The 25,468-nt window shown below is 33.7% G+C and overlaps 1 protein-coding gene across 1 annotated transcript in view; it reads left to right on the top strand.

Annotated features, from left to right (window-relative positions):
* Positions 1-1,782: 1,782 nt before the first annotated feature.
* Positions 1,783-25,468, top strand: part of LOC145285794 (long-chain fatty acid transport protein 1-like) — a 134,054-nt gene continuing 110,368 nt past the window's right edge. The window contains exon 1 of the mRNA XM_080134165.1: positions 1,783-2,757. Coding sequence (XP_079990291.1) covers positions 2,519-2,757 — 239 coding nt within the window. The 5' untranslated portion in view covers positions 1,783-2,518. The remainder of the gene's footprint in view (positions 2,758-25,468) is intronic.

Raw genomic sequence — 25,468 nt, 5'->3', positions numbered from 1 at the left:
CAGTGTGGAGTTTGAGGCAAACCGACTGGCAAGCATGTTAGCCTTGTCGGTTTGCTGAGCAAACAACCTCGTGATTGTTGGTTAGTGGGGGAATTGTTTATTGCCCATTATTTACTATACTGTTGTAGATTTTCCAGAAGTCACGAGTTCCTAGTTTTGGTAGCAGTTATTTAATGACACTCCACCCCTTTTTTCTCTGTCTGAAATTCTGGGCATTATTTACAAAAAAAGGGATGAGAGAAAAAAATACAACAAATAAATATTACCAAAGGCAAGATAAGTTACTATTACTTATCTGAATAATTTTTGTTGTGTTTTTAACTTGTTTTAAAGCGTTTATTTACTTGTAAACAAAATTAGTGTCAGGTCTTTTGAATTAAAATGGAAAAAAAATTGGCAGTTTCGTTACATCCATTTGTACGCTGGATAATCGGTCAAAAATCTAAAATTAAACAAAATGCTGGTAGAAACTTATCCAATACATGTTATCAATCGTGCGACAATGTAATGTTCTACCAGTATTTTGTTTAATTTTCGATTTTTGAGTTATTATCGAGAATCCAAATGGTTATAACGAAATGACATATTTTTTGTTCTACCTCAACAAATTTGGCACTACTTTTGTTTAAAAGTAAATAAACGCTTTAAAATAAGTTAAAACACACACAAAAAAACTTGTACAAGTAGGTAGAAGTAAGAGTAATTTATTTTACCTGTGGTAACATTTATTTGCTGTATATTTATTTTTCACCTTTATTTTATTTTGTTGGCTATAACAAAAACAAAAAAAAAAAGCTCTAATTCTTGACAATCGTCTGTGTGACGCTTTCGTTTTCATAAATGATATGGTGCTAGTGCACTTATTGATCTGCTCTATTTTTTAAATACTATTTTCAAGTTTAAAGTTTTATATCTGTTTTTATTAAATTGTACAGAATAGGTACAAAACACCCTCCCCCCTCCTCATGCTACAAATGGCTTTCTAAATAATAACGTTATCATTTCAACACCGGTCAATAAGTCCACTAGTACCAATAATATTATAACAGTTGGTCTCTAAACAGTTTATGTGGCGCATAAATTATGCGCAGCCTAGCTTTTATAATAACTGATTGTTAACTATTCTGAACTTTTACCATTATCATCATGAATCCGAAGATTTACCATTATCAGCATGAATCCGAAGATTCTATTGTTGGCGTTGGTTTCCCCGATATTTTCCTAGTTAGAATTTCTTCTAGAACGACATCTGGTACTTATGAGGAACCATATCATGGTTGTCAACATCACAAGTGAAAGTGATTTTTTTTGGAATTGAGTGTTAACTATTCTGAACACTAACCGATGCCTCCGTTCAGTCTCGAAAGACAAAGGATACCCCCCTGTAGGAGCAACTGCAAGAGTAATTGTGTGGTAAGGGTTGTGTAATCACCAACCACACCTCTCCTGAATCGGCACTGCTTCAGTCCAGTGGCAAGAAGTCCAGGATGACTGGAAACAATGCCGAGATAAGCGGAGAGCACATACAGCACCTGGAAGTCCCAAATGGTCACACTGGCCAGGCTCATCTGCTTAACTTCGGTGATCTGATGAGAACCGGTGTGTCAACGTGATTATGTCGTATCGATCTGAATACTACAGTCTTTTACTCATCTGGCATAGACCTTTCTTTTGGCTTATGCTAGAGTATGGTTCTGGTTCTTTCGGTCCACTACTCTACTTGGACTCAACTCTGGAGGAAGGATTGGTTATTTAAGGTGCATCAGTGATGCACTCACTGCATCACCCCTACTGGGGAATACTGACGGGTCAGATCACGGGAAATTTTGTACCCATCCAAAATATCTCCTTTTAGGAAAAGAGGTGGGGTTTTTCCACTCTAAACGCTGTTTAGAGTAGGAAAAACCCACCTAAATAGACTTCATGTCTCACTTTGTTATGTGTGGATGGAGGGAGGTAAATAATAATAATAGTAATAATAATAAAATCTTGAGCCGTTCGTTGTGATCTGCATCGACCAGACACTGACTGGCGATGAGAGACCGAATTAAAAAAAAAAACAAAAAAAACTACACATTAAAAAAAAGAAAGGAGAAGTGAAAGTTAGATAAGCTGCGAAGTGAAGGCGAATAATAATCGCTCTCTTTTAAAGAAGGTTATAAAACATGTGTTTTGTAAGCGGTGAGCAATGACTTAATTGCCTCGTCATTTTATTGCTTACTCGGAACAGCATTTAATCCCGACCTAAACTCCAATCCCGTAGCCATTACAAGCCAGAAACAGTAAATGCATGTCAAAATCCTTTATCAAACAGGCTTTATTATCAACTGATGCAATATATTTATCTTTCGATGTATAAAGTCCGGGTTTTCTAAAAACTCTTATCTGCCTGATTTTTCACCGGTTGTATGTGTCTACTACTCGCGAAGCATTGAGTAGAAAATATGTGTGCGTTATTTCAATAATGGCCCAAATTGCTCTTTGATCGAAAGATTGATAACCAACCCTACGTCATAGGATGCGATCGGAGAGTGTTTTGTTGTACGTACCGGCATTTCTGAAGGATTGTGTCCGTCGTCTTCAGCACAACAAGATGTACACGAAGTTGGCCGCCTTCTCGGGTCTCGGCGTGTTCCTCGTTCGCTATGGCGACTTTCCCGTCTCCCTGGCCGGACTCGGTCTGTTTGGGGCCTACGTCGTCACCGGGGGATGGCGATACATCTGGGTGATTTGCAACACCTTCGGACGAGATGTCTGGTCAGTCACTTTTTAAAACTTCATTTATTATTATGATCGTTATATGTTTTCAATTTGCCATTTTCTTGTTTACTTATACGACACCGACCTTCTAATGTCTTTTTTTTTTTTTTTTTAACATCTTTTTTTTTTTCCATTCTTTATCGCGACTTTTTCTTTATTTCTTACGATTTTGCTTTACATATTTAAATCTTTAATTGCTATTTATTCATTTTTAAAACCATCAAAAAACTTTTTTTTTTGTTGCAGTATTCCGTTTAAACGCAATAGTTCCGTCCTATATAAACATTATATAATTATTGCACCTCCCTCTCTCTCTTACTTTCAAATTTGAAACACTTTCTTTACCTATTTGCGATTTCCTGTTTATTCTCGTTCTACGCACTAGTTTATTCTTTCATTCAGTATTTATGCAGAATACGGACCGTGCTGAAATAATAACGCTATTATTTACAAACCTATTCTTAACATGGGTGGAGAGAGGACGTTTTGTAACTATTCTGTACTTTCACTTAACAATTCTTTTTTTTTTTTTTTTTTTAGTAAACAAGTAAAAATTGAATTCAACTCGAAAACTTTTCTTAAAAAAAAATAACACGATCAAGTACCCATTTTAAAAAAAAATATATTTATTTTTTAAAACTAGCCTATATTTACTTGCATCCCCACGAGGGCAAAGTTAGACACAAGACCCGTCTTTAATATGGAGAAACATCCTCCTGAGTCCTCCTGCTCTATAAGAAGGGGACGGTGCTTGTTAAAATAAAATCGACAGATCGATTATTTTTTAATTATGTCGTTTTAAGCAAAAACAGCAGTACTTACTTACTTGTCATGTCGAAGAAAGTAATATATCTAAAAATTACAAAAATTCATAATAGTAGAACAACTTTTACTATGTTTTTAGTAAAAAAAAAAAAAAAAGTCCATCCATCGCTGTGGTCTTAAAAAGTTCGCCATTAAAGTGTCCAAAAAAGAGATAAGTATGTCCCCTATATTCGCAATCCTCCTAGTGTTTACAACTAGGGAAAATGCAATTTCCCAATTTTCTGTAAAAATAACTTTTAACTATAAATGTTCTACTCGATGAATTTTCGTCATTTTTGGATATGTTACTATTTTCGACATGACAAGTAAGTACTGTTATCTTTGCTTCAAACGCCATATCTAAAATATCGATCTGTCGATTCTATTTTGACCAGTTCGTAAAGGACATCGCGAGTTGAGACAAAAATAATTGCCTCAGTCAGATTTCTCCTCTCTCGACTGAGGACACGGAGGCAAAGGATTTTATTACAAAATTAATTTTAACAAAATAACTTTTTTTAAAAAATAATTATTAATTTCTTTAGTAGTTCTAATGAAACTAATTACGTTACCCATTTTCATTAATTTTCGGGGTAGTTGCTCGACTGAGCTCCAATCTATGGTCTCCTCTTGCCAAACTTTCACAAAAACACTCGACTATTTACAACCACTATACACGATTTCTCTCACTCCCTATCTGTGCCTAAATCTAAGCGTGCATTCTATGAACAAAGCTTCTTTCCTAGAACTGGCCACCCGTGGAACAGTAGAACACTTTAGCGCTGGCTGGACTGCTTCCCGATTGACTACAACATGGTAGCTTTCAAATGCAATGTAAACAAGTTCTTGTTCTTCATAAATAATCCAATTCTACCCAATTTACAGCATAAACGATTACTACGCTACCACCTTACATTGATTAACCTTTATCCTCGAATGGCCTTCGGGCCTTGATAAGTAGTGACTACTCCCAGATAATAAACAAATAAAACTGCTCTAAAGTTGTCAACAATGTAGTCTTTTAGTTAAAACAAAAACAGGTTAATAATTTTTATTCAAAAAAAGAATTACTAACTTAGCAATGTAAAATTACTTATGCAACTTACAAACTTTAAAACCAACACTAAAAGAAGCCTTGGGTACTTTATGCGGAGAAGATACCGTGCTTTTACGGTATCTTTTGTTAAATTGTTTGGTGAAAGTACAGAATAGTTACAAAACACTTTCCCCCTCCTCATGTTAAGAATGAGTTTCTATTTCAGTCAGCACGGTAACTTCTCTGCGTAAATATCGAACTTTTTGATATTTTAATTATTTCATTCTTAACAAACATTTAGTCTGATTCCATCTTTTTGTTGGATAAGTTTATAGACCGTGCTATTTAAAAAAATTTTTTTATATCTGTTTTTCAAGTTAAATTAATTTTTACGGTATATTTTGTTTATTAAATTATTAGATGAGATTAGTTAAAAAGCCCCTTCTGTCCCATGTTAAGAATGGCTTTCTAAATTTTATTTCAACGCGGGCACATAATTGCACAAGTACATTTTTTTTTTTTTTTTTTTTTTTTACTGAAAAAAAATTTAAAAAAATGTGGAAGATAGCGGGACGAACTAAATGAGATTTTTAAACATTTTTTATTACAAACTAATCACAAAATTTTTTTGGTAACTAACAATATACAATTTTGGAGCTTCTGCATCTATGCTACCGTGCTGTTTTTAAAATAGTATTTCCCAGTTAAAATTCAAGCTTTACAATATATTTTTTTTAGGTGAAAGTACAAAATAGTTACAAAACTCCTTTCACTCCCCATGTTCAGAATGACTTTCTAGATGTTATTTTCAGCACGGTGACATAAATGCATAAGTACCCTTTTTTTTCTTTTTACTTTAAAATTTTGTTTTCGTTTATTTTATGAATATTAAAAATCTGATTCGAAGGTCCTCAAAGATTGAAAAGATGCACATTTGCACACAAAGAAGGTTACATCAGCCAAAACGTTGTAAATAGAGCTCTGTTAGAATAATACAAATTAGAGACTTGCTTGTATAACTATGGTTGATTGGGTACTTCTGCAGAATACGGACCGTGGTGAAATAATAACGTTATTATTTGAGAACCCCATTCTTAACAAGGAGACGGCGTTTTGTAACTACTTTCATCTAACAATTTCATAAACAGAAGATACTCTAAAAATTGAATTTAATTCGAAAATATTATTTAAAAAAAAAAAGAAGAGTATCCAGCGTAGTATAAACACGCCCCCCCCAACCTCCCCATGTTAAGAACTGCTTTCGGAATGGGAATAAACACCCTCAATCTCGAAAGCCGTTCTTAACATGGGGAGGTTAGCGGTGTTTATACTACGCTTGGTATTGTAAAAAAAAAAAAAAAAATGACAATAAATAAATAGCACCGTCCGTATCTGCAGAAATACCGATCGTTGAAAATAAATTTTGTGCGAATGAATCTTAGACAGAAAAAAAAAATCTTCGTACTTTTGACTAAGTTGGATTGGAATTTATCTTTTTTTAATTATTTTTTTATTAGTGCTTTCTTCTCTTTCCGCACCATTTCATTTTTTACATTTAAAATTGTAATTTAATTGATAGTAGTCGGCGGCGGCATGCACGTATATTTCAAGTTAGTCACATTTTTGGAGGGGGGGGGGTGCGATAAGAAGACGAAGCATATGTGAATCTCTGAACACAAGACATGAATTTCTTTCACGTTTCATCATACAAATCTGAAATCGATTATTCGCATTTTATGATTTTATTCATAGCTTTGTATTAATAGAACTTAACGACACGATCTTATGCACGTGTGTGTGTGTGTGTGTCCGCCTTTCTCGCCTACACGTAACTTTGATAAATACATTGTTGAATTGTTATTAAAAAAATGTTACGATGTTTATGCAGAATACGGACCTTACTAAATGTATATATATTATTTGTTTTTGCGAATGAATTCAATTATTTACGAAAGTGCATTTTTACCTAAATGCAAGTTGGGAATAATTTTCCCTTTAACCAATTTAGTACCCCCACATGGGGAGCGCTATATATATTGTTTTTAAAATGTAATATATATATAATCTGTGTGTGTGTGTGTAGAAATGGAAATTCTGAGTTAACTTATGTAGAATTACAATTTTTTGTTTTTTGGACAAAGGAGTACAAATAATTATCAAAGTTTTTTTCCTTAATCCATAGATTTACACTATCACCTCAATTTTATTTTTCAGTCTATGTGCTAATAAGCAAAATTGGCGCTTCCACACTATTAGGACGAAATTTCGGAAATCTTAATACAGAATTTCACATGAAAACAATGGTATCTACGTATTCCTCGTATTTTTAAGATGATTTATGCGTGCAAAAGTTACGAGTAAGGTAGAAAATTATTTATCAAAGAAAAAAAAAATAGAATTTGATAAAAACGGACACAGGAGAGTTCAAAAGGGAAGTAATTTTCCGTTTTGGTTTAAGCAAGATGGCGGCAATTTTTCATCTGCTAACACGATTAAAGTTGTTTGGTTTAATAATTCAGTAATATTGACTGCATAATTGGGAAGCTAACAATGTAACTTATTAAAATTGACAAAAAAAAATCTGTTGAAATCATTATCTTTTATCTGAAAATTCGATTTATCGCCTTCAAAATCTCGTCCCAATTCTGTAGAAACGCCGCGAAATTCATAATTACCCATATCTGTTTTGTTAACATTTCCTCTAGTGAGATGAGCCATACATTGAAAATCGATGGGTTAAGAAAAAAACATTAATAATTATTCGTACTCCTTTGTCAAACATTAAATTTTTCTTGTAATTCTACATAATTTAACTCAGCATTTCTATTTATATTATTGCTCTTAAAGTGTACAATGCTAACGTTTTACAAAAAACTGTGGCCTATTGCTCTACCTCATGTATTGAGCTTTCTTTATCTGCTTGGGATGGTCTTATAAATATTGATAATATTTGTTTGGATTTTATGTTTACAGTATTGTACAATAATTCTACGACATGTCAGTATTTCATTTAATATATATTATAGGATTTTCAAGTTAAAAATTGAATTTTTACTGTATATTTTGTTTATTAAATTAAATGAAAGTATACTTGGTACATCCCACCCCCCTTCCTCAATGTTAAGAATGTCTTTCTAAGTAATAACGTTATTTCAACACGATCCGTATTCTAGGAATCATTCCGCAAACTAAAACATATTTAAAAAAATCCGATTTAAAAAATATTGTAAACATGTTTGTTTTGAATTATTTTTCTGTCTTTTTTTTAATTTTTAATTTTTTTTTTTACAAAGGAGTCACTACTTATCAAGGCCCCGAGGCCACTCGAGGATAAGGGTTAATGGGTATACATTAGTCAATGGGATTATAACATAGTAATCATAAGTAGTGGACATTTTGTAAATTGGATTACTTAGGGGGGCGGTTCATCCAGAACTTGTTTACATTGGACTTGAAGACAATGAAATTGTAGTCAGCTGGAAAGCAGGCAATCGGAAGAGAGTTCCACAGGCTTGCAATTCTAAGAAAGAAACTTTGTTCATGGAATGTACATTTAGGTTTAGGCACAGATAAAGAGTGTTTGGAAATTTATTGATAGTGGTTTTGGCTAGACGAGTGTTTTTCGTTAAAGTTTGGCAAGGGTGGACCATAGATTGAAGCTCAGATGAGCACTTACCATGAAAATAACGATAAAGCAGAGACAGGCTCGCAATGTCTCTTCTGTGGGAGAGAGGTTGCAGGGAAGAGAAAAAGGCATCCCCCACTAAGTTATGAAGTCTATTTTGAACTCTGTCAAGACAGGATGAGCTGCTTCTAGTAGCTACTGCCCAGATGTGGCAACAGTACTCCATCATTGGCCGTACTTGGCAACGCCGGATGAATTGCATCAGCTGATTGCATAAGTAATTTTTTTGTTGTTTATTACAATATTTTTTATTGTAATGGGGTTTGATCCCGCACAGTCGGAAGATTCTATTTATAAACGATGCTGCTAGGAACTGACGAATCAAATTAATTCACATTCTGCTACCAACCAATCAGAAACCAGAATTGCTCCATAAATATTAAACCTTTTCTGTAGCAATTTCACATGTTTTCTTCGTGTCAACACGGGAAGAATCTTTTGCTCTGTGGATTCCAACTCGAGAACTGTCTACTGGGAACCAGTCACCTCCCAGGACTTGTGTAGAACAACGAACCATCGGGAACTGTTCTGAAACTAAACATGGCTTACACTTCTAGAGGTTATGGACCCAACATGCGTCTTTATTTTGAGAACTGTTTTTGGATTGACTGTTTTGAGTGTGTGGTATGTGTAAATTTTCAATACTCTCATAAGATTGAAATCAGCTGATGCGGATACCAGGCAGCTTGAGAAGCTGTTGGTGAATGAAGGCACTCATATTGAGTTTGAAATGAAATCGTATGCGATGACATTTTTCAGTAATAAATTGCGAGCACGTAACAATAGTTATTTTCCACACATCCAAATATTGCATGTATCAGAAATTACTTCACCGGTGAGTAGAGCTTAATAGTAGTATGAAACATATTTATGGCAAGGGAGCTACTATAAATATTATGTTTGTGAATTTTTGAGGTGAGGACGGAATTACTATTTTCATCTTGAGTGTTATTGGCATAATGTTTCGGCCGTTGTAACTTCCGACCTTCTTCTGATGTATTTTGTTGAATTCGGGAATATGTATAGAATTTTGAACGGAATCTTTTATTTATTCCACGGGGGAATAAATAAAGTCACCTCTGTGTGTGGTAATAAGTGGTGCGTTTTTAATTCTTTCCCACTGCAAGAACTCTGACACCAGGATCAGAAAGTGAGAAGTGCCTGGGCAGCTATGTCAGCATTCCTCGGTAAGGACGCCTCAGTCGATTAACAATAAACTAACCTCTTCTCGAAGAGAGAAGGCAAGGCCTGGGAGGGTGGACCTCCTAGAACTGCACAGAACTAAACTCCCACTACAAAATTATCAGGGACCAGATCATTACAGTATATGAGAAATTATCTTCTCACCTGATTTTGCTCCAAGACATTGGCAAAAACTGAACAATTACAACAAAACATACCTCTAAAATTTGACACAAATTTTATTCGTTCTTCATTGCAAAAAAGGAAATGCCTATTTTGCCTCTGAATAGAGCTGGTAACACCTCGAAAGATAGTAATTCCTTTATCTTCAGTAGGAACTGGAATTCAGGTTCAGCACTGTTTGAAGATCCGATTAATTACAGTCGTCTTAAGGAGTTGCTATGATGCCTTCTGATAAAAGATTCAATTTCCAACTTGAGTCAACATCACAGAAGTTCATAAGGAATGTTCATTTGAATGACAGACCAATAATTCTGACCTTAAAAAGTCTCTTGGAGACATATATAATAATAACTTAGCCTAATCATTTAGGCTTTAAAAATAAAGTCTCAAGGAGACGAAGGGTAGAGGCGTCCAAATGCCTCATATCCAAAGAGTTGAGTCCCATCCTTCTCTTATGGCTGCCAGTCTGGAACTGAAAGGAAAAAGCATTCAAGAACCTGCCAAGCCTAACGCTCAGCAGTTAAAATCTTGGCCAATCTGATTGGTCTAAACAAAGACAGCGGGTGGCCAATCAGCCAATGAGGGGGCTTGCTTATAATTGTAGAATTTCTCACAAGGAATGGTCTTTTGAGACTGAGGTACTAATAATTAGTGATTTATAGCGATAAGTAGTAAGATTGTACAGCGAAAACCAAGAATAGGTTTAAGGCTACTAATATTCATACTTGAATTGTCCGCAAAGACCCATGGCGTAATGGATAAAGTGTACGAGCCTTTTTCAAGTCTCACACAAAACACACATTCATATTTCAAGCTGTCATATACATACGCGCACACAAACATACGCGCCCACGTCCACACATGTACATATATTCACGTTCGCGTACATACTCACATTCACGTATATATACACACACGCTTACGTATACACATGTACTCACACACGCAAACACGAACACACACATGGACGACGTCACTTCCACTTTCTAAGGAAATACACATGCGCAAAAGACACTCCAGAAGCGAGTATAAAACATGGAGACAAGCTGTTTCTAATCCTCTTTTTAGGACCAACTCTCAACGAGAGAGGTTGGGCTAACAAGCCGCCGCCGTTTCGGCGCGCGCGCACCTCACGCCCACTTCCTACTATGTATGGGGCACGAGCTAATGACTGTATGTATACATTCTCCCTCTTTCTCTCTCCATCTACTACTGTTCACTAAGAACACCTTCGCGTAGCTGACTACTAACTGATGACAACTCTAATATCCACTCTTTGTCTACACGCTGGACTACCATTCTCAATTTTCCTACAACATTTATTTCTCTTCCCACGCGCGAACAAACAATAGTGACCCAAACTTGAGATGAAAACACATTTCCTTTTCTTGCTATAACACCAGTCCTGCAACGGACATTGGTTACATACGCGCGGACATGTTATAACTAAAATGTTCATTTCTTTCAACAGCAAATAAACGACGTTTATCTTATCCATTACTTGAGTCTTTGTTTCCTTCAATTCCATTCGTTTCATTATTCTTTTGTAACAGGATTGGGGTATTTATATATCCTAGTCCCCTACAAAAGTACCAGATAACAATTCAGTTTTAAATTGAAGGTACAACCCTCATTGCGGGCGATAGAAAGAACTTAAAACTTCTACTCGGTCATGAGCATTTGAGCACAAATATTAATATTTGTCTAATAAATGAACTAATATTGCGAAAAAGAACTATTTTGTTATGAATATGAAAGTTGGGCCACTTCTCGTATCAGCAGTAAAATCAACACACTCTACGTAATACACGTGCCATTTTTTAAAATATATATTGTTTATGCATATGCAATATCGATCGCAATGTTAACTAATTTGAATATTGGTTTTAAAAAAGATATTTTATTAATTAACAATTATTTGCTATTGTTTTTTAATTTAATGATTATTTTGATTTTAATATCTATACAAGTGAGAAGGTTGTGTATGTGTGTGTGGACAACTCTATACTTTATCTAGACTTGAAATTTGGTATATAAGGTATTCAGACATGTAGACAACTTTTTAATCTCAGCTCTAGTCTTTTTTTTGACGTTTCTGAATTTTTGAGATGAGGATTGGTGATTTTTTTTTTTTTACTTACAAAAAGTGAACTGTTTAGAAAAAAGCATAATACTCGCATACACATTCTCAGTTTCTTTCCGATTTTCTTTTTTACTTCATTTTTTTTTTTTTTTGAAAGGAATTTAACGGTATGTTTAATACCGGGCAATGCCAGGCACATCTGCTAGTAATAAATATTTCTACTTCACAATTTCATACACAAATGTTAAATTTGTTCAAATGTCTATTTCTTTCGAGGGACCAAGTTGTGAACTATTTCTAAATTGCAAATGAAAAAAAGGCAAATTGATATTTCTTTTTTAAACTTACATTTAAAATATATTAATAATAATGATAATAATTAATTATTATAAATTTGTATTAAAATGACTAAAATGTTAACGTTTACTTATATAAATAAACAAGAAAGATTTTTTTCTCCTTATTTAAAACAAAGTTATTAATTAAATATTTATTTTAAATGTATCGGCATTTCAATCATTGCGACGCGATAACGAGCCGGCGAGACCCCTTCCCCCCGCCATATATATATATATATATATATATATATATATATATATATATATATATATATTAGTGAACAATAACATCGAAAAAGATTTTCAAAATAAATATGATTTTAACTAAATTTTGTTAATCGGACGTAATGCTTAATGAAAAACCATATATTTGAATGCTGAAAACTGACTTTACGACAATGTGATCACGTGATCGCTGAAACGGATTATTCCATTCCATTCATATCAATCAACCATAATTTTCATTCATGGATCTCTTGCTTTAGCATTTAGCAGTTTTTATTTATTTATTTTTTTAAGAAGTAAAACGTCCAGATCGGGATCTGTGTGTTTTTAAATCTTATATTTACACACACAATTGAATTTGGATAAAAAAAAAAAAAAAAAAAAAAAATTTGCGTTACACCTTTGTTTCGAAATAAAAACTTTGGAGAAATTCCCTTCTTCATCTGTTCTTTCTGTAATGTAGAGTCATGTTAACGCGCCGAGTTTCAAAGATGCATAAAGAAAAAAAAAAAAATCTTGATTCATTCGTATTGTATAGTTGACACGTGCTTTTTAATTTGAAATAAAAAAAGTTTCAAAGATTCTGATCAGTTGTGTAAAACTAACTTATTTCATGTTTTATCAAGTAGTAGACTACCCGTAACCTGTTGGGTCAGTATGTTATATTAGCTATGGAATTAATGTATGAGCGTGACACTTGTGACGTAAAGAAAATAGTTTTTTGTGGCATAACAGAAACATTTCTATGAAAGTATATTAAAATGAAAAAGAAATATAGATAGATTTCTATGAGTCGTTCTGTTTATAATTGTTTATTTTTGAAAAAACAAAAAACAAAAAACAAACTTACAGCCATTGAATTATAAGTGGTTTGCCATACTTATAGGTAAATGTGCACTGAACAGATACCATAATACTTAAAGTTAAATTCAAATTTTGATATATCTTTTAATTTAAACGCGAAAAAACAAAAAACAAAAAAAAAAACCACTTGGGACGCTGAAAATGTACAGAGTAAAACAATACGTTTTATTGTCGCGTTGATTGTGTTTATGTGCGCATGCGCAATCGGAAGTCATAAACCGGATGTTGGGTTACAAGGTCATTTGAGTTTTATAATTATATAGACTTATTTTTATTTTTTTTTTTTAGTTGAGAATTCATAAATTATATTTTCTGGATTATTCAGACTTACGGACTACTGTTTCATGCTGGTGATTATTTTCATAAAATTTCGACCGATGCAACCTCTGTTTTTCTTCAGGTAAATTTGTCCAAACATTGGGAAACTAATAGTCGAATTTGGAATTTTTTGTAACCCTAGAATCTATACAGAATTTTTATTTATTTTTAATTTAGGCGGTTAGACTGTTCTGATTCCGTCAACCATAATCATGTACAAGTGTACATTTATGTTATTAGTAATTATACCTATAGTAAGTTTTTTTTTTTCCACCCAAAGGAGTCACCACTTATCAGAACCTGAAGGTCACTCGAGGATAATGGTTAATGAGTGTACAGTAGTCAATTGGACAATATCGTAGTAATTGTTAGTAGTGGAAATTTGGTAAATTGGATTACTTAAAGGAGCAGCTCATTACGAACTTTGTTATTCAGGGCTCTATGGACAAGTTTATCTTTAGTTGACCTTTGACAACTAAATACTTTCGTTTACTAGTCAATTGAATAACCTGAAAAGGGGTGTTGATATGCCGTAAAATAAAATCAACCAACTAGTCAATTAGAAAAGTTACTAGCCAAACCCATATGATTTTTAGAATATGACATCTTCGTTCTGTGACAAGTATGTACACTATAAAGATTTTTCGGTTTGTGTGTTTTTTAATAAGTGTAATTCTAAATATACAACAAATTTTATGTTGATACTTGAAGGTATAAAAATTCTAATTTCTTCAGATTTTTTTTAAGCAGCCTTCGATAAAAAAAGGAGTACATTGTTCTATTAAACTTTTATTGTTTAAATAATTTAACGTTGTTCGTTTTATAAAGAAATAATAAAAAAAAAAATAAAAAAGGTTGAAAGGATATTTTTTCACTCAGTAGTGAGTTTTGGAAGATTGTCAGTGAAAGAAATACAATCGCCAAAAGATAAGCGTTTCATTATTTCTAGTTGTCACTCGCAAATGTGATTGTTTCATTCGCAGTGTAGAGCCCTGTTATTACCGAAGAGACTTACAAGTATTCACTTTTAAATTGGATAAGTTTTCGTAGCCTAATGATATAGTCATTCATCAAATGAGGATCTGTGGGTATTGCTGGAAGCGAAAAGTTTATATCATACAAGTTATATCGAAAAAAATGAGAAAAAATTGCAAAAATCTGGATGATTCTGGAACTATCTCATTAGGCTACAAGAAATTATCCAATTTAAAAGTAAATACTTGTAAGTCTCTCCAGCAATAATAAAATTCTTGATGCGCCGTTTCTCTTTAAAGAAATCCAGTTTACCAAATTTGAACTACTAACGATTACTATGATATTGTTCCATTGACTACCGTACACTCATTAACCATTATCCTGCCGCGTACTGCTGTATTGAGCATAAAATACCAGTAACTAAGTCTTGATTTTCGATCTATTGCTTTTTTTTTTAGACCATGATAATGTACTGATGGCAATCAGCCCAAATTCTGCCTGAGAAATATCACAAAAACTGAAAACACTGTTTTAAATCAGGATTTGAAAACTTTTGTCACCTAAAATAGCCTTTTTTACTTTATTTTTGGCCACAAGAAGTAAAAAAAAAAAGAAAAAAAAAAGGAAAAACTTGCATTGGAAACATGTTAAGACAAAATCATCTGCAAAAAAACTTTTTGCCTGGCAAATTGTATTCTTGACAAACTTGAGAATATTTCAACAAATCAGTGTTGTAGGAGTGAATTTGATGCTGATGAACAAACCATCTTTAAGATGAGGACTGGTGTCACTGTTGATTGTGTTGTCAATATTTGTAGGTATCATCAGCTTCGTCTGGGAGAATATTTTGGAAGGATCACAAACAGTGCTGTGACATCTTCAGTAAATACAAAAGGAAAGCAGTGGGTGACTGCAAAATCAATTTCTAGATGGTTCAGATGTCGAACAATCATGGATCCAATATGAAACCAGGATAGAAGTTGTGCTGTAATTGTACCGTAGTTGCAAAGGATATGGAAGAAAATTTGACTAAAGAAAGTGATGATTGCAGTATTGAGTTGGAGAAAGAGGAAAAGCGCACAAAATTGAATGAGAGTTTGACTATGTTCGATATTTCTCCATTAAAAACTCATAGAGTGCAGAAACAAACGCAAATCAGCATGGTACAGAAGAAATTGGAGAGGAACTATGAAAATCAGGAAGAAGTTGCTGCTGAACTTGAAAACTCTACTGGAAACAGAGTGAGTGAAAGAGAACTGGTTGCCAAGACAACTGACTTGGATCATCTGCTAGATGCTATGTAGGTCGAACTGAAGAATGGTATGATTACAAGTGAAAAAATTCAACTGATGACTGACCCCATAAAATTGGTTGCAGATTACTTCAATGTATCTGAATACATAGTCCGTGAAGTGTGAGCACTTAAACAAAACTGCGGTATTCTTTCATTACCTGACCAGAAGAAAAGAAGAGGTTTCTTCTCAAGAGGGTTTTGAGTCTGTTCAAGCATTCTATGATGATGCCGAATATTTGAGAATGATGCCTGGAGGTCAAGATTATATGAGCATTGGCTACAAATTCACGTGTAATCTTCTCTCTATGCAGCCTACAAGCAGAAATATCCGAACCACAGAATAGGACATTCTAAGTTTTGAGAACTCCGTCCAAAATGGTATGTCATTGTGTAATCGCCAGGTTCCCATTCTGTATGCGTTTGCACTTATCAGAATATAAAAACTGTTAGTTGATTGTTTTAACTCTGTTGTTAAAACATAATTGAACAGGAAAGCTGAAGATGCGAATGCTGACAATGAAGCCACTCAACTCCCTAAGTTCAACATCATCTACAAGGATTTGATGGTTATGGTAGTGTTACATGACACATCTTGAATGTATGGTGCATCACTCAACTGGAAAAGTACATTCGTGACAAATTCATTGAACTCAAAATCAAAGAGGAACTTTCTTATCGCCTGTGGCAGAGTGTAGACAGGACAACCCTACAGACACACACAGTTGAAGTTGAAGATTTCATCGAGTTGCTAGTGTATAGTGTTGATAACCTTATCACCCACTCTTACGTATCAAAGAGTCAGGTTCAATTCCTCAAAGAAAAGATGAGATCACTGGGGAAGAATAATGCATTCGTCTGGACTTTGCAAAAAATTACCATTACGTGATGCAGGATGAAATCCAGGGATATCACTGGAATAAGGACCAGTGCACCATGCATTCTGTGGTGAAATGTTTCAAACAAGATGGAGAACTTCAACTTCTTTTGCGTATCATGTCTCCTCATTGATTTTGAATTCAATAAATTTGTTACAAATGTATTTTTCCAGAGTAGTATATCCAGGACAGTTTTGACAACGATGCGCCATACATTCAAGATTTGTGGTGTCACACACTACCATTGCTATCAAGTTTTGGCCAACTAATCCTCAGGCCTGCTTTGGATAGGATTGAAACCGCTACCTTCAGACAATGCTCACTATGCCACAGGCCCCAACGGCCCCAAAGGGCAATCAAAGTTAGATTTTCTTGTCTTATGAATCCAAGTTTTCGTTCTTATATGATCTTTCATCATTGGATCTGTATCGAATGGTATTATATTTTTTAATTTTTTTTTTTACTTATTGCATTCCTTTGAGATATGTTGTTTGTTTGTTTATTTGTTTGTTTATTTGTTTGTTTATTTGTTTGTTTATTTGTTTGTTTATTTGTTTGTTTATTTGTTTATTTATTTGTTTATTTATTTGTTTATTTGTTTATTTGTTTATTTATTTATTTGTTTATTTATTTATTTGTTTATTTATTTATTTGTTTATTTATTTATTTGTTTATTTATTTATTTGTTTGTTTGTTTGTTTGTTTGTTTGTTTGTTTGTTTGTTTGTTTGTTTATTTGTTTGTTTGTTTGTTTGTTTATTTGTTTATTTATTTATTTGTTTATTTATTTATTTGTTTATTTATTTATTTGTTTATTTATTTATTTGTTTATTTATTTATTTGTTTATTTATTTATTTGTTTATTTGTTTGTTTGTTTGTTTGTTTATTTATTTGTTTATTTATTTGTTTGTTTATTTATTTGTTTGTTTATTTGTTTGTTTGTTTATTTGTTTGTTTGTTTATTTATTTGTTTGTTTATTTATTTGTTTGTTTGTCTGTTTGTTTGTTTGTTTTTTTTTTTTTGTATTTGTTTATTTGTGGACTGTTATCCTCATCTTCATAATCGTGGTTGTTTCACCACGTTTCAGCCAACTATTCCTCTGGCCTTCTTCAGGTGGATAACTGCGACAGAATAGGGGAAAAAAATAATGTGTTGTAAAAAAGCTGTTGATTACAAAAATATGGTGTGTGGCAGATGATGGTCTTCACTTTATACTGTTTTTTTTTTTTTTTTTTTTCTTGCATGAAGGCCTGGAAGCCACCCGGGGATAAGTGTTATTGTGTGTACAGTAATCAATGGGATCATAGTAATCGTTAGTATTGGAGATTTGATAAAGTGTCTTACTTAAAGGGATGGTTCATCAGGAATTTGTTTATGTTGGACTTGAAGACATCCAAGTTGTAGTCAGGTGGGAAACAGGCAAATGGAAGAGAGTTCCACACGTGTGCACTTCTAAGAAAGAAGCTTTGCTCATGGAATCTATGCCTCGACTTAGGCACAGATAAAGAGTGGGGAAAATTAATGACAGTGGTCTCAGTCAGACGGGTGTCTATCATGAAAGACTGGTGAGGGGGGGGACCAGAGATTGGAGCTCAGATGAGCATTTTCCATGGAAATAACGATAAAACAAAGACAGGTTCACAACATCTCTTCTGTGGGAGAGAGGTTGCAGGGAAGAGAAAAGGGCATCCCCCACTAAGCCACAAAGTCTATTTTGTCAAGGCAGGATAGGCCGTTTTTAGCAGCTCCTGCCCAGATGTGGCAGCAGTACTCCATCCTTGGACGTACTTGGCTTTTATACAGATAGAGAATTGCATCAATAGTGAGATATCTTCTGGAGCGGTAAAAGGATCCCACCATTTTCCCAGCGACCTTGGCAACAGACTTGATGTACGTGCTCCACTAAAACAATAAGTTTAGAAATATGAAAGAATTTATGCAATTCTTTTTCTCCACACTCGATTTGAAAATCTTGAAAATGTTTGTGATTTGTCTGGTTGTCAAACGGCAAACTTGTTCACTTACACTTTTCACTTGATTATTGTCAATCATTTTTGGTCGGTCAGATGAAGGAGTATCTTTTGCTGAAAAATGGCCTTTTTTAGAATCCAGCAAAATATTTCTGGGACAGCTGTTCTGTAACTGCATTCTCTCCATACAAATGATGTAACAGAGTGTGTATAGAAAATATCAGCAGCAGCAAAGGATGGCCAGCATGTGATGAGATTAGCAGTAGTAGTAGTAGTCGAAAAACAGCATATGCAAATTAGGAAGTGTGTATGAGAAGAAGGGGGGGGGGAAAGGAGAAAAAATGGCACACTTGCTTGGGGAGAAAGTGGGCGTCAAAGGAAATGGACGTGTACAGCGAAGGCGATTAATGATTGACTGTAGTTGGCGTGAGGTCGGAGAGGAAAAGTGTACACTGGGTGAAATGGACGATGGCGATAGACTTTTAAGTGGTGTCGAAAACGTAATAAAAACATTTTGTAAAAAAGAAAATTTGACTCGAGTATATATTCGACATAGTTAGGCACAGTTAATCAAATGAGAACCACATCACTCTATATAAAAGCATATGGAAGTGTGCTGGGCCCATAACCTCTAGAAGTGTAAGCCATGTTTAGTTTCAGAACAGTTTCCTATGGTTCGTTGTTCTACACAAGTCCTGGGAGGTGACTGGTTTGCAGTAGACAGTCCTTGAGTTGGAATCCAGAGCAAAAGATTCTTCCTGTGTTGACACGAAAACATATGCGAAATTGCTACAGAAAAGGTTTAATATTTATTGAGCAATTCTGGTTTCTGATTGGTTGGTAGCAGAATGTGAATTAATTTGATTCTTCAGTTCCTAGCAGCATCGTTTATAAATAGAATCTCCCGACTGTGCGGAATCATACCCCATTATAGTTCTATGATGGGGTGTCTCCTAGCGGCTTCGACTGCAGGGAGACCGGGTAGTAGTACACATCAAAGATCCGTTCTCGAAACTCAGCCCGACAAGTGAGGGCTGGAAACTGGACCAGCACCTGTCGGACTGAGGTACACTGCCTGGATAATACCCAGGAGGTCCACCCTCCCAGGCCTTGCCACCGGACTTTCCGGTGGGGCAAGTTTATTGCTTGTCGCTTGAGGCACCCCGACCGGGGAATGCCGACGGGGTTACTCAGGCAATTTTTGCAATTGCAGGAGTGCTCTCCTTTAGGGGAGCCTGCTTAGATCCCTACTTTCCAGCCTTGTGCCAAATATTGCTGATGTGGGCAGCAATTTAAATAACTACCCCATTATAGTGCAAAAATATTGTAACAGATATCTAGGAATACACATTCGAGAGTCAAAACAATGAAAAGAATATGCTGTTGTCACAGTCCTACTTATTATACACTGACGTCAACATGCTCATTACAACAAATATGGAATGTTAAGAAAAGAATATAAAACGATCTTTAGTAGGCCGGAAAGATGACATTAAAAAAAAAAAACGAATGAACTTTTTGGCCAACTCGATATTATTATTACATATATAGGTTAAGCTGTTTTTGTTTTTCTTCTCAAATAATCCTATAAGATTATTTTTCATTCATGAGATATAAACAGATTTGCTTAATAACAATTTTGATTATGATATACATTTTTTTTTACTTTTTAAAATTATAAAATTTTAATTTCGGAATTAAAAAAAAAAAAAATTTTTTTATGAAGATTCATAATTTGTATTTGTGATTTTCTGACTCCTATTGACTTGAAGATCCTCCAGATTGAAAAGGAGGTTACATCAGCCAAAACTTTGGATAGAACAACCAAGATGAGAATAGTAATTGGAAAGATATAATCGTACAAATTTAGAGACTTTTATAACGTTATCATTAAGAAACCCATTTTTAAAATTAGGAAAGAAATTTTTGTTTTTTTTTAACTGTTCTCTACTTTCACCTAAAAATATATTAAACAAAAGATACCTTAAAAGTTGGATTTAACATGAAAATGCAAGCACAGTCTGTAAACAGCATAAATACCAAGTTTTGTATTTGCTCGTTCATAACTTTGTGTGTAGATGTGTATATATATATATATATATATATATATATATTAAAAAGGTGGACTCATGTCTAGGTAACCTACATCTAAAATTTCATGTGTTTAGACCCAAAATTAGCAGAGGAGTTTGGTAGAGTCTGCAAAGGTCAACTCTTTAAACTTTGACCTAATGGCAGCCAAATTTTCGCCCCAAAACTGATTAAAAAGTTTGCATGTCTGAATATCCTTTATGTAAAAATTCAAATGTTTAGATCCAAAATTGGCTGAATAGTTTGCTAGAGACCACAAAGGTCAAATCTTTTGAACTTTACCCATTGGTAGCCAAATCTTTGGCTAAAAACCAATTAAAAAGCTTGCTGCATGTCTGAATCCACTTTATGTAAAATTTCAAATGGTTAGACCAAAAATTGGCTGAGTAATTTGGTAGAGACTGCAGAGGTCAATTTTTTTAAAAATTTGACCCCAATTTTGATCCCTTAATATTTATGTTTTTGGGCTCAAATCAAATGAAAAAGTTTGATCCATGTCCAAGTAACCTACATCTAAAATTTCAAGTGTTTAGACCCAAAATTGGCGGGGGAGTTTGGTAGAGTTTTCAAAGGTCAAATCGTTGAATTTTGACCTTTTGACAGTCAAATTTTTGGCCGAAAACCGATTAAAGATTTTCTCAAATCTCAGTGCTCCTTATGTCAAATCTCGAGTCTGTAGACTGAAAATTGACAGAGTAGTTTGGTAGGGAAATGTACACACACAGACACAATTTCACTTTTATAGATATATAGATGTTTTCGAAGAGAAAAAAATACTATTATTCATTCTTTAATTCTGATTAACTGTTTTTTTTTAGTTTAATACGACAGTTGATGCTTTCCTTTGGTTTAAGAGTTTGACTTCAGGAGCACAAGCACATCCATAGTACTCCATTTTAAAACTTTAATTCAAACTAGAAATTACTTTCTAATCAACAGTTTAAAGACTTAAAAACCACTTTATTGGCATCATAAAATAATCTGAAACTTAAGATTGCTGACCATTTATGTGTTATATGTAAAACCTGAAGTTGTGACATTGCAAGCCAAGGAGGGTTGACTAATAGTTTGCAACTACAACAAACGATCCTGATCCATTCATTGTGATCTGTGCCGATTAGACACTGACCGATGATGACTGATCGATTTCTGATCATAAAGTAAACCGGTCATTATTTAAATTAAAATTTATGAATTCAAATGTCTTGTACTATGTTTACTTCATACAAAATTTGAAAGTAATTTTGAAGCCTTTAAACTGTCTATTAAAAAGTAATTTCTCGCTTGAATGACAACTTGAAAAACTAAGTATTGTTGTGCTCCGAAAATCTTAAAATAAAAGAAAACATTATTTTTGAACATGCCCTGCCATGTCAAAGAACCAAATAAATTTTTTTTTTTCTTCTCTCCTACTGCATGGGGGCATCTTTTAAAAAAAAAAATTTTTTTTTGTCATTTGAGTTCTTGCTTTAAAATAATGGAAGTATTTTTTTTTTTTTTTTTTTATCAGAAAAAAATGAGATTCCAATCGAAAATGTCAGAATGGCGTGTTTCTCTAAACTTACTGGGATGCTAAAACTGAAATTAAAAAAAGAACGATATTCTTTTTTAATTACTGAAAATATTTCATTACAATTTACCCCCACACCTCACCCTCACACATTCTTTTATTTTATTCATGTTTTTAAAAATTTTATTTATAAGAGCACAGTCAAATGTTTTTCTCTTTTTGCAAGTTTTCTTTTTTAAATTTATCAATTTTATAAATAAGGACATTTACCATTGACATATTTCAATTCCCCTTCGAAAAAGATTACTCATAAAAATAATTATATTCATAAATTATTTCATGTGATGTTATTTATAAATTATTTTATGTGATATGTTATAAATCATTTCCTTTGTGATATAACTGTCTGAAGATGCTGGCATCTTGACCTAAAATGCATCAAAGATTTATGCTATGGTTTAAACACAGATCCTTTTGCAAAACTCAATCATGTTCTGCAAAGTCAAAATGAAAAATTACCCTCTGTATATAAACCAAAGCAAATATGAATAAATATTTAAATATATAAAGAACTTGAAGCATAAAACCTTTTTGGGTTTGTATTACTGTACACATAGATTCGAAAAAGTTGTCAAAAAATAAATATATAACAAATAAATGTTATCAAAGGCAAGATAAGTTTTCTACCTAATTAGATATATTTTTTGTGTTTTTATTCAATGTAACATGTTTATTCAGCTCGAAAACCATACAGTGTTTACCGATGTATTGGAAAATTCAAGATAGTGCCTGACTCTCTCTTTAACACAGTAAGTTGTGGAAAAGGTGCTATAAATAAAAAACTAGACAAAATACTATTAAAAGTGCCCAGTTGAGGGTGAAGAAATTAATGTTTTTGGCCAATTTTTCGATATTTGCCATCCGAAGAGTCGAGCTTCAAAATGATATCGATCTCGTGAAAATCCGTTGCCTCTGTCAAAAGTTTTAGGCAGACATACATACATGGACACACACTAACAGACAAGTGAGATTTATATAATAGACTAGTGGGGGTGGGGGTACCCGGCGTTGCCCGAGTGTTTGGAGGTAAATCAAAACTCCGGGGGGGGGGGATAAAATTAAAAAAAAAAAAAGTTTTGGTAGGTGAGTATTTGGATCGAACCCAAACCCTTGAGGCGAAGTTGGAAATTAAAGTGTGAAAAAAAAAAATGTAATGTTAACCAGTGGACCACTGCGTGATACTTAACGGAAACATGTTTGAATTTATTTAATTACTTACATTTGGCAGGTGCACGTTTTAATGACTTAATGAGGTCAAGTTTGACTGGGATAGTATTTCATTTACTGCGGGAACGCTTTTTTTTATTTTTATTTTCCCAAGATGTTGGGGGGGGGGAACCAGCTCACCTTGTTCAATTTGAATAGCAATTGTTGTCTGATATAAGGAAAATATTTCCACATTGATCACAGCTGATTGCTTTTGGACATTTCCGGGGATGGCGACCGGAAAAATACCGCCCGAATTAGTGTCGCTTTATTATAGAAAAAAGCCTAATCCACATGCAGCGAGCAACAAATGTTGAATATTTATCTCCCCGAAGTTGAGCAAATTAAATAGACAGGCGAGCTCCGTTGCTAACTCGGAGATATTATGATTTATATGTGATATAAAAAGTTTTAGGAACTTGTGAACTGACTGACCGCTTCTCTGAAAAAAGCCTTTCTTGGACATACACATATTTTCGCTTTTATATATATAGATTAAAGTTTTTTTTTGCATTCAAATAATCAACTATTTACATCACTAGTTTCTTCTTTGATATTGTTTAGTAAAATTTCTTTTTTGTGTGTAATTGAATAAAAAAACCAGTATGTACTACTTAGTAAAGGGATTGAACTCACAAAATTCAGATTATGAGTGTTGTGTTTAATACAGAATCTCACCTTCGTCCCCTCCTCCTACCACTTCTTGTCCCATTTGCTCTTCATTGTCAACTGTTGCATAATGTTTAGTAGTGATTGACTTGAAAGACTCACAAACAAATCTTGTTATATTGTTATTGAAAATATCAGAAATCTCCTATATAATATTTTGACTGCAGAAATTCCTCTTTAGACCAAAATATCGTAGGTTTGAAATAACAGATACCAAATTCTAATTCATTACGTCTAGGCTATTAGCCACTATGTCATTTTTTAAACACAATTTTAGACACATTATAATATTATGTTATAATAAAATGCTACATTGCATCCTAGAAGCAACACTATCACAACCGCAACATCTATAGAGGAAGGAATCCTTATTTTTCTCTATAAATATTTAGTCCTCTCACTGCTACAAGTTGACACCGGGACCTATTCTACATTTTCCTACAATACTTTCATTGCACTCAGTATAACTGGTTATTAGTTACATACACATAGCATAATCTTTCCATTTCCTGATTCAAAAATAATAAATTCTCCCTTTTTAAAATCTGCCCATTCTGATTGGCTGAGACCTGACAATTCTATTATTACAGAATCCACTTCATACATAAACGAATGCTCCAGAAATTTTCCAATATGGCGTTGCTCTGTACATGAGGGAATTGTGCTAAAAGAAACAATACAAATGTAATAACTGCTCATAAACAAAAAATGAAATGCTGGTAACCTTACACTTTCTGATTTCGAGTCGGCATTTAATTTCTTATGACGAAATAATTCATTTCATGTCTTATTAAGACAATTAAAAAAGCCGGTTGCTTTTCTTTCCTCTCTTTGAAGAATGAGTTTAGAGGAAAAAATTCTCGGTTTTATTTCTGTTTGTTCTTGGTTAAGCAGTTGATCAGGATTAATACAATCCTTTCCTATCAAAGGTTAATTTCAGACTGATTTTTAATTTCTTCAATCTTTCACACATTGCATCTACCCTCGGGTGCATGCCTATGCACCTAAAACGAAAGAATTAATTTGATTGGACGGTAGGTTGTTGCTAGACTGAAATTTTTAAAATACTTCAAACTCACAAGTCTAGATATTTATTATGACACCTGATTGTCGGATGATTTGACGACACACGGGATGGGAGCATCCCAATATTATGCATCTAAAACTGAGAAAAGCAAGTTTTTCATTTGGTTTCATTATTAAATAAACATGACAGCAGGTCAGATTTTGTCGCCATGTTTCAAATGTGCTTTCCTCAATTTTACAGGCATAATCCTAACTGGATTTTTAATGGTAATCATTCCTTGTTTAATAATATATAATGAAAACAACATAAAAC

Source organism: Euprymna scolopes, chromosome 10 (assembly GCF_053919585.1).
Source record: "Euprymna scolopes isolate OS-2025 chromosome 10, ASM5391958v1, whole genome shotgun sequence".
NCBI classification, from domain to species: Eukaryota; Metazoa; Mollusca; class Cephalopoda; order Sepiida; family Sepiolidae; genus Euprymna; species Euprymna scolopes.
This window is presented reverse-complemented; position numbering and strand designations above follow the sequence as displayed.